The sequence below is a fragment of the Prionailurus viverrinus genome, chromosome B2 (assembly GCF_022837055.1).
Source record: "Prionailurus viverrinus isolate Anna chromosome B2, UM_Priviv_1.0, whole genome shotgun sequence".
NCBI classification, from domain to species: Eukaryota; Metazoa; Chordata; class Mammalia; order Carnivora; family Felidae; genus Prionailurus; species Prionailurus viverrinus.
In genome coordinates this window covers 2935809-2946477 of record NC_062565.1, presented here as the reverse complement: position 1 = coordinate 2946477, position 10669 = coordinate 2935809, and the positions used below count along the sequence as shown (strand labels likewise).

At 49.5% G+C, this 10669-nt stretch overlaps 1 protein-coding gene across 5 annotated transcripts; it reads left to right on the top strand.

The window, feature by feature from the left end:
- Positions 1-10629, top strand: ZNF391 (zinc finger protein 391). 5 transcript variants are annotated; one of them, XM_047858574.1, is made up of 4 exons: positions 1-197; positions 582-634; positions 6344-6436; positions 7188-10629. In XM_047858574.1, the coding sequence occupies exon 4, from the start codon at positions 7265-7267 to the stop codon at positions 8339-8341; it is 1077 nt and encodes a 358-aa protein (XP_047714530.1). In that variant the 5' UTR covers positions 1-197; positions 582-634; positions 6344-6436; positions 7188-7264; the 3' UTR covers positions 8342-10629. The 5 variants fall into 5 exon arrangements, with proteins under 5 accessions (XP_047714530.1, XP_047714531.1, XP_047714533.1 ...); XM_047858575.1 differs by having other exon boundaries at positions 6341-6436; XM_047858577.1 differs by lacking the exons at positions 1-197; positions 582-634 and adding an exon at positions 1695-1752 and having other exon boundaries at positions 6341-6436.
- Positions 10630-10669: the final 40 nt, after the last annotated feature.

The window sequence follows — 10669 nt, the reverse complement described above, 5'->3', positions numbered from 1 at the left end:
GCCGCGTCCGCGCAGCCGGGCTCCGCCCGGAGCGCGAGCGCCGAGGCGCTGCTACCCCGCAAACCGGGAAGCGTGGGAGTCGACGCGAGGGCTCCCCGCTAACCCTTCCGGCTTCCTCGAGCGCCGCGCACACTCCGGTTCCGTCACCGCGCGGGCCCGGCCCCGGGTGTGTCCCGGCGCGCGGCCGGAGGCGGCCGGTGAGTGCCGCGCGCGGGGCCCGGGGCCGGGCCTGGGCGGCTGGGCCTGGAGGCTCCGGGAAGCGGTGTCGCGGAGAGCACGGGTGGTGTGGCCGCGGGGGCGGGGACGCTGGCTGCGGGGGGCCGGGGTGGGGGTGGGGGGCAGGCTGGTCCTGGGGCTGCGCGGTCGGCGGGGGGTGGGGGGGTGGTCTCGGGGTGCGTCCCCGCCACCAGCTCAGCACCCGAGTTGCGTTCCGCTCCCCTCTCGGCTCAGCCGGGCGACTGGGGTGTCCCCGGTGCTTGCCGTGTGCTGTTCACTGGTCCAAGCGTTTTTCCACCTGGACCGACTCCTCTTGTCCTCGCATTAACCCCGTGACATGCACTGTTCTTGCTCCCATGTTGCAGATGAGGAAACTGAGGCACAGAGATGAAGCACCTTCCATGATGTTACGGATCTTGTGAGTAGTAGTCCCCATTTTGTGGTTCCGATGGTGACGGTTCGTACTTTGATATGGTAGTTTATTAATTGGTGGAGGTATTGACAAATTCTGTGCATCGAATCGTGTGATCTGCTATTATTTTGAGCCGATTTCCCCGAACGCTGTTGCCTGAAGACCATTTTGCAGTCGGTCTCAGGACTTCGCTCCGTTCTAGGGTTGAACTGAGGCTGCCCAGGCCCTCGTGCGGATTCCTTTGCGCGCTGGCAAAGGCTCCAGCAAGCAGTCCAGCTGAAATACTACAAAACAGAGCACCTGGAGAAGAGCGGTTCCAGAACCTTCCGAACCTGCTTCCTTCCGAATGACATAAATTTTTAACACTGAAGGGAGCAGAGCTAAGCGAGCGTTCTTGCTGGATTCCAAGTTGATTCTAAGAAGAAGTGGCATGGGCAGAAGAATTTCGGATGGTTAGGGTAACAGGAGGTGGCCAGCGCTGGGAAGATTGGGGCGCTTGTGACTGCTCTGCTTGAGAAAAGGATTTGGAAGGGACGCAGGATCCATAAAGCAGGGAGGTGACCCAGAAAAGGAGAGGATGAGGAAGGAAGGAGGAAAAGAGAAAATGGGAGGCGACTTCCCACACTATGGTCGAGAAATCCCTTGGAGGGAAATCTGGGTAAGGGCATGGCCCTAACCTTGGGGAGATCCAGTGACCTGCCCTCTCTGAAATCTGGGGGTTCCTCCCTGAGACTTGGGTCACACAGCCCAGTCATGCCTTGGTGTGCATCCTCCAAAGCCGGGATCTGTCCAGGCGCTAGAGCAGCAGCCGCTGGAGGGGACCTCACCAGTTCTCTGAGAGCAACTTCCCTTTTTTATTTATTTTTTAATGTTTATTCATTTTGAAAGAGAGGGACAGAGCACAAGCAGGGGTGGGGTGGAGAAAGAGGGAGTCACAGAATCTGAAGCACGCTCCAGGCTCTGAGCTGTCAGCACAGAGCCCGACGTGGAGCTTGAACTCACGAACCGCGAGATCATGACCTGAGCCGAAGTTGGATGCTCAACCGACTGAGCCACCCAGGTGCCCCTGAGAGCAACTTCCCTTAAGTGTACACCAGCACGATTTTAAAATTACTTCATTTGAGGTATGTCTCCTTATGTTGTGTCTGATATTCCTTATTATAAATGCTTTGCTACCTTTTAACTTGTAACATTAACAGAAGCTTTGTGAGAAAAGCAGGTAGTAGTTACACCGTTTTACAGTGTGTGACCAGATTTTCAGGAAGGCGAGTGACCCGCCCAGGGATGCACAGCCCTGTGATGGTGGAGCGGTGGCAGCTGCCTTCTGTATTGATCCCCAGGGGGAAGTAAGAGACTGCCGTCGCTCGCACCCTCATGTGAGGAAATTGACAGAGAGGCTGGATTATATGCCTCCATTCACCTAGAGAGTTTAGGAAGAGTTTAGGCTTGGCCCAGATCCACCTCCTTTACCTTTGGTCATTAAAGAATTAGGGACTTAAGGTCAGACATCCGTGTGTATTGTCCTGTTTCTGTCTCTGGGAGGAGGAAGGATTGCTTTTAGGCATTTGTTTTACCTCGTAACCCTTAAGGTTGCGTTCAGCTAGCCAGAGGTGGTCGTTGCTAGACCAGTGGTTCTGGCTGCCCAGGAGAAGACCTCTGCCAGCTTTGCTTTTGGACAAACAGAAAGCCAGGAGGAAGCAGAAGAGGGAAAGGCAGCTGTCTGTCCTCCCAGAAGAGCTCCAGCCCATGTAAGGGAAGGATTCTTTTCTGAACGTCTGTCATCTCACCAAGCAGGGGATACACTTATTTCTCTTTTCAAGAACTTCCTTCAGGTGACTCTGCCCAATTTTGCCCCGGATGGGACTCGCCATTGTTTGCCTGCCGACCGCCCTTAATGCCTCGCTCTCCACTCCTTTGGTCTGTTTCGTCATCAGGTGATTGAAGAACACAGCCTCTTGGCCTGTTTCTTGAATGGTTTCATCTGACACATGGACCTTAGGCTCTCACATTTCTCTGGTGCTTTGAAAAAGACAAGGTTCATTCTAGTCTCATCCCCTTAGTCTAGGCAGACAGTGTCCCTTAGCGTTTGGGACCTAAAATTAAACTCCAGGAATCCGAGACCTTTGGACCAAAATCAAGTCTAACATCTTCATTTGACATATGGAGAGACATAAAACCAGATTGGTGGTTTTCCCCAGGTTTTTATATAGCTACCAACAGAGCTGTGACCAAATTCCAGACTACCTGGTGAATGCTTACACCACAGGGCTTCCATCTGGTATTTTGCCGATTGCTGCCAAGGATGCCACCTGCACTGTGGGCCGGCGGATTTGATCCTCAGGCTGCAGGGTTAGGGCTTGAGCGTGCTTGGGACTTACTGCAGCCTCTCAGGGTGATCACCTTTTAGAGACAGGCACTCTCTAAACCTCCATGGTGCTCTGCGGTCAAGGTCATGCTGGTATCCCGGTATCTGTAGAGGTTAGTTTCTTGGCCTTTTAGGGGCCACAGGAGTAAAAAGTGCAACTGAGGCATTCGTCTTTAGTGAGTCTGAGTCTAGCATTTATCACTTGGCCTTGGGCCAATTACTTAACCTCTCTGTACCTCAAATTCTTCCTGTGTTGTATTGTGGGAATAATCATAGTATCCCCCTCACTGATGGGAGGCATAAATGAGTCAACATTCATAAAAGTGCTTACAATAAGCAGACACAAAAGACCTCAAGAGCTTCCAAGTTAAGTTCCTTTTTTAAAAAAAATTTTTTAAATGTCTTAGTTTTGAGAGAGAGAGCGCGCGCGCAAGTAGGGGGAGGTGCAGAGACAGAGGGAGACACAGAATCCAAAGCAGGCTCCAGACTCTGAGCTGTCAGCATAGAGCCCGACGCAGGGCTTGAACTCACAAGCCTCGAGATCGTGACCTGAGCCGAAGCCGGATGTTTAACCAACTGAGCCACCCAGGCGCTCCAAATTCCTTTTTTTAATGTTTATTTATTTTTGAGACAGGGAGAGACAGAGCATGAACGGGGGAGGGTGAGAGAGAGAGGGAGACACAGAATCCGAAACAGGCTCCGGGCTCTGAGCTGTCCGCCCAGAGCCCGACGCGGGGCTCGAACTCACGGACCGCGAGATCATGACCTGAGCCGAAGTCGGACGCTTAACTGACTGAGCCACCCAGGCACCCCCAAATTCCTTTTTTTAATGTAGAAACGTTCCCCAGTGGGGTTTCTATGTATCGGTCACACATGCCACATATACAAACGTAAAATGCATGGTACAGTTACACATGTAGTGAGCTTATTTGAAATGCCAGAACAACTACGTTTGGCGACACTTGTACTACCGGAATAAATGAATTGATTTATAGATGCCCTGATATAACACTGGCTCCTTTTACCAATCGCCAAGGTATTAGTGAGTGTGAGGGAGACACTTGACCTCAAACCGGCCATCTCCTTTGAATTCTGTCCTAGTTCTTTCTCTGTTCAGGATATTCTGTTTACTTTAGATAGCCTATGTTTGCATGGTTCTAATATAAAGATCTTCAAATTTCAGATCTTCCTGGTTGAGGGGAAAACCTTAAACAAATCCCCCCAAACGTAAATATTTTCTCAACAGTGTCTTTTCTCCAGGATGGACTATAATATGTAATAACGTGGTCACATTCCACTACGGACAGAAGTCCCACTTCCACATCACCTTTGTGGCCGTGCAGGTGCTCTCATATGTTCAAGGGCTTCTGCTGGGGACGAGGACTTGGCTTTAGAGGCTTTGTAATTTACCTGCTGTGACACGCACGTGCAACTGTTACCATTTTCGTTCCATTTCGCTAGAGAAGTATTTCTCCTCCTTTCAGACCTACCGTCCCCTTCATCATCCTGAAGTAAAACTTACAAATAATAGTAATGACCTATAGATGTAACTTCCAAAATATCAACACATTACCTATGACATAAAGGAAAGTAACTTATTAGGATGGTACTATTACTATTGCAGCACTTAAAGGCTGGATGAAGTAGGTGGCAGCATCTATAGAATCACTGTGAAGACAACAGCTACAAATACAGCCCGGTAAACGAATGGCATATCTGTGAATTCAATACCGTGAGTGGTTTGAGTTTCCTGGAATGGTGAACACTTCCTAATATCCAAAGAAAAAGAAGTGTATTTCCTTAATTTTCCAATATATATCAAAGCTGTGCAAAACATTTTGTATCTGTATGTAAAGCAGCATTAGGTAACTATTAACAACTTTTTTGAAAGTCTCACAGGATCGGGAACATTTTTTGTTTTGCGGGAATGCCCATTATCCCTGACCTGCACTAAATTCCAATAGCACTATCCAGTCAACGGGACAGTGAAAAAGAAAAAAACAAAATCAAAAAACGCTCACCGATTCCCCAAACTTTCCCGAGGAGGATTACTGTAATAAGAGAGAGAAGTAGCAGTGAACCGCCAACAAAGTAATGCTAGAGTAGCTAAAGGGTCTGGGCCGCAAGACTGCGGGCCAGCCGGCCCGCCAGCAGGGGGGCAAAGCCCGGTTAAGGGAGGAGGCATCAGGTATGTAACTGGATTTGTGCCTCAAGGACCAAAAAGAGTTAGCCTCTTATTCAGCCTGGTGGTAGGGCTTCCGTGTTCCCTGTTTCCAGCTGAAAGGCAGGTTTTTGGCAAAGGTGGATACAGACGGCATCACCCTGGATACAGACAGCAGCCCTCTTGGATACAGACGGCATCATCACACTGCCCTCGAGGCTCACCCTGCGTGACTTCTTGGTGGATGTCCTCCATTCACCCTCACATCTGGGAGGTTCCTGGTCTACGAGAAAGGAAATACCTGTGAAACCAGATCATCTCCTAACCCGGCAGATGTGTGAGCAGAAGCATTAGGGGGAACGTTACACGGTTTGCAGCCTGTTGTCGAGCACAGGGGCTCCAGATGAGTCCACGCGAGAATGGCTTAAAGAAAAAGCTTCAGTGGGGAAACTTGGGAGTCCAGAGATGGGGGAGAAGAAAAGCCGCGGATTCCCACATTCTCCCATTTTCCCAGCAGGAAGGTTGTGGGGTTAGGTTGTGGGGTGCTCCGCCGGTCACTCGGCACGGGTCAGCGTCCCGGCAGAGGGCCTTGCCGCTCTTCCCTTACGAGCCAGTGTAAGCACAGCCCTGTCGGCGGGGCGTAAATAGACCGCTTGGTGCCAGGCAGTCTGTGGGGTGCCGGCTGTTTAACAGGGCGCGTCTGAGAAGCTAGCCGCCTAGTACCTGGGAGCCTTGAGATCCTTGGGAAGTGCCGGCCCTGCCGGCAGCAGGAAGTCTGTGGGAAGCGGAGCTTCTGTTCTAGACCCTCCTACATGAGGAATGTCGGGTGGGGGGGAGGCTGGTTTCAGCCAGCACATTTCTCAGGCCACTTAGAGTAGGTTTCTAAGGTTCTTTGGGGACAGTTCTACTTGTTAAGTTAGAAGAACTTACTAAATACAAATGTCTGGGCCCCATATCATACCTGCTAGGCCTGAGGCAAAGCCAAGATATCTCGAGCAACAAGCTCTAGAAGGGATTCTGATGCGGATGTATATAACCTTTTGGAGCCCAGTTTTAGCTCCTGTCACACAGCCGTTTTCGCCAGCCCCTCCTGCCACAGACTCTGAAAGTCGGCAGTGTCTTTTCTGTACATCGAAGCATTAAGACCGAGATCTGACTAGCCCTGTGTTACATCATTTCCCATCAGCAGGAATCCCAGCATGTGAACTGCTTTGGTCATTCGGTCGGAGGGAGGAGACAGCGGTGGATGCCGGATCTTCAGTGACCGAAAATCCCTGTCTAGGTGAGTGATATCATTGAAAAGACCGCCAATGTGATACTTAGGAGACGTCAGTTCCAGTCCAAGCTCTTGTAATTCGCCAGGTGACTGACTACCCAGTCTGCTTTCTGTTTGTCACACGCGAGCTGGCCTAGATGACCTCTGTGGAGATGAACTCGGATAGTCTCGGGTAGTAGACTTGCTCAGAACACCTAACCGGTTGGAGGGAGGGCTGGGGGACCCGTGGCAGTGGCAGTGCTGTAGTTACTTAAATCCTGTTGTCTCTCAGGGCCAAGAGAATGATTGCATTCACGCTTGATAGAGTCATCCTGCACTTTTTGCTTTTTCAGAGGGGCTCTCTTCTACACTGAGTCTGTTCTCACCCCTTCCCTTCTTCCCATTTACTACCACTCATCGGCTGCAGTAACTAACAGCTCATTGTCCTTTCGAGGCCCTGCTCTCCACTCATCAGCTGGTCTACCTGCTCATTTCCATTTTTTTGGCTCAGCATAGTACCCGCCTCCCTCCCCCTGCTTCTTGATGTCTCTGTGCTCACCATGCCTATTATAGGATCTTGGCCTGCTAGCTTTTCTGCCCCTGTGCACTTCCCTTCAAGTGTCCCTTTTTATTTTCTCCCCACTGAAAGCTGACACTAGGTGTGAATTGCAAATTTGCTGTCTTTTTTTTTTTTTTTTCCCCTGATGGCTTCTTTCCCTTGGTCTCCACACTAGAGGCAGGTGAGGCAGGTGACGTTTGCACTTTAAATGTCTTTCAGATAGGGAGATTTGAACTGAGCCAAAGCATCAACACCAATCAGACTATTGCCGAAGAATAGAGTTTTCAGGGTCAGCAATGGAAGGTCTCAGAGGGAAGACTGCCCAAGGTCGTACGAATGAAGAAGCCTGTAAAAGTGGGGGCCAGTTGTCAAGGCAGACAAAATGTCCCGTACGGAAGACATCTTCTTTTGGGAAAACAGCGATCAGAAAAGTGTCAGTGACCCTCAAGGAAATTTTCACGAGGGAGAGAGGTCCCGAATCTAGTGAATTTAGCCCGAGCTCAGAAGTTAATACTCAGCAGAAAACTCCAGAGGGAGCTAGATCCCCCATATCTAGAAAACACTTCGAAGACAATTCAGACTTAATTCAACACCAAAAACTCTTCCCGCAGAAGAAACCCTGTAAATGCAATGAATGTGGCAAAGCCTTCAGTTACCAGTCAGACCTTATGGTCCACAGTAGAACTCATGGTGGAGAAAAGCCTTTTGAATGCCACGAGTGTGGGAAAACCTTCAGCCGAAGCACACACCTTCTCGAACATCAGAGAACTCACACTGGAGAGAAGCCGTATGAATGCGGTGAGTGTGGAAAGGCTTTCAGCCGGAGTACTCACCTTAGTCTACACCGGAGGATCCACACGGGAGAGAAACCGTATGAATGCGGTGCGTGCGGGAAAGCCTTTAGCCGAAGCACTAACCTCAGTCAGCATCAGCGAACTCACACCCAAGAAAGACCTTACAAATGTAACGAGTGCGGGAAAGCCTTCGGTGACCGGTCAACCGTAATTCAGCATCAGCGCACACACACCGGCGAGAACCCGTACGCGTGTCGCGAATGCGGGAGAGCTTTCAGCTGGATCTCCTCCCTCGTTGAGCACCAGAGGACGCACACCGGGGACAGCCCCTACGCGTGCAGCGGCTGCGGGAAGGTGTTCAGCAGAAGCTCGTCCCTTAGCGAACACCAGAGGATCCACACCGGAGAAAAGCCCCATGAGTGTGGAGAGTGCGGGAAGGGCTTCGGTCGGAGCTCCTCCCTCATCGTTCACCAGAGAACTCACACGAGAGAGAAGCCGTACAAATGTAACGACTGTGGGAAAGCCTTCAGTCAGAGTTCAACTCTCATCAGACATCAGCAGCTTCACGCGAAAGGGTAACATCTGAGCTCTCGTTGATGGCAGCGTAAGAGCACGCGGCGTGACTTCCTGTCGCTACACGTCTTGGAAGTCCCCCCTCTACTAGCTGGCCAGAAGCCAATTTCAAGTTAGCCTTCCTGCCTTCCTTCCTTGATGCTCAAAGGACTGATCAAGACAAGGGGATGACTTTCAGAAGCCAACACGTTCCATCCCCCACTATTCTGGAGGACTCCAGACTTAGAGTATAGACCTCCTACCTGACACCTTGTATTTGCTCACTTTATCTGTTCCGCAGGGCTTGGCTCCCTGAACAGTCAGTGAACCTTCTGTTTCCCGACCACGTCAGCCCCTCTACTTAAGAGGAAATCCTGTGTGTGTGTGTGTGTGTGTGTGTGTGTGTGTGTGTGTGAGAGAGAGAGAGAGAGAGAGAGAGGGAGAGAGAGAGAGAGAGAGACAGAGAGAGATGCTGGCTCTACTCACAGAAGAGAAGGAGCTGGCTTCAGAACAGGACAAAACACTTCCCACTGGTTTGGTGATAATAGTGTTGAGGCAAATTCAGTCCCTCATCTTACAAGGACAGGTTTTTCTCTTAAACCTTTTTTGCTGTAGCATATTTTCCTCAAAGTATAAACCATGGTTCTACTAATGTGCTTAATTAATCCTAGTAGTATTTTATCTCTTCCTTACCAAGAATGTCCTGACACTTAACGTTTAATTTTTCCATTATTTAGAAAAAATGCTGCCCTAGTTTTTAAATTTTTCTTTTGCTTACAGACTTCATGAAGCTTCGGCCCTCTGGCCCTAATGCTCACTGATCCTGTAGAGCTGATCTCTCAAGGACAAATTCAGTGCCTATTTCTTAGTCTTTTTCCTACTTGACATTTGCAGAATTGGCACTTTTGGCCACTCTTAGGCCTTAACATTTGCGCTTCTGCTGGGATCCATGATTGTGTGCTGATCCACACTTTCCCTACCTCCCAACATTCTCTGATTACACAGTGATGAGCTCTATAACTTTGGGCAAGAATTAGACCAGAATAGTCTCATTTTATCGGGCCATAATACTTGAGGTTATTCAATGAGGTTGTAAGCTTCTTGAAGACACAAACCTTTCTTTAGATCCCTTTAAAGCATCCAAAGTGCTGAGCAGTCCCTAAATGCCCTGTGATTATTGCCCGCCTTATCCCAGGTAATCAGTTGGCTAGGTTTTATCTGAAATGGCTTACGAGTTGATTTCTCTCTCTGTTCTTAACTGCTGCTGCCGGGGCCTCAGGAGTTTGGGCCCAGATTGTGAGAGTAAACACCATTGCCCTTGTCTCCCTGTCTCCAGCTCGATGCCTGACTAAACAATCACCTTGTCTGAAGAGTCCACAGTTCTCATTGTCCCTGGGAAAAAGGTCAGACTGTAACTTCAAGGCCTTCCACAGTTAGGTCCATTTCCTTATTTTCCATTACTGCCCGGTATCCGTGGGCAGACCTGTCCTTTGTCCCTACCACACCCTCTGTTCACACTTGGCTTCTTTTCAAACTATTCTGTGGCACCCTTTTACACCTCCTGCTTTTTTCCTTGTGTCTCTGGAAATCCTATCCACACTCAAGTCTGCCCCCACTGACACTTCTAGTTCCCCACCTGAGAAGTCCTTTGCAGAAGGGGCGCCTGGGTGGCTCAGTCGGTTGAGTGTCTGACTTCGGCTCGGGTCATGATCTCGTGGTTCGTGAGATTGAGACCCGTGTCCGGCTCTGTGCTGACGGCTCAGAGTCTGAAGACTGCTTCAGATTCTGTGTCTCTCTCTCTCTCTGCCCCTCCCCCACTCACACTCTCTCTCAAAAATAAACATTAAAAAAGAAGTCCTTTGCAGTGATGGTTTGCGTGTATTTTCCTACATTACACACTTTCTTATTCTGTTCTCAGATCCTTTCAGGTGCTTTTTTTCCATAAACTTTTGAAGTTAGAAATTGTCTTAAATCTCTCAGAAGCCCCATCTAACACATGGTACAATGCAGGTCTGCACTCTCGTTTTAATCTAAACCAGGAGGGTTTAATTTAATAGTGCAGTGTCTTTAGTCTTTTGACTGGTGAGATGACCTCATAAATATTTTGGTCCTTTTCGTCCTACTTGGAATTATGTAAATTCACTCTTGGGACTAAGTGTCCTTTAGAGCTCTGGGATGCTGGCGTCTTGGCTTTCCATCTCATGGGACTGTTGTAAGGAACGAATGAAATGAGTTTATTCATGTAAAGTGATGAAAACAGTGGCTGACAAAGTAAGCGCTCAATAAATGCTAATTGTTATCATTCTACTGCTTCACATTGGCCTGTAGCCTTTCATTTCATCCCCTGCAGGGTCT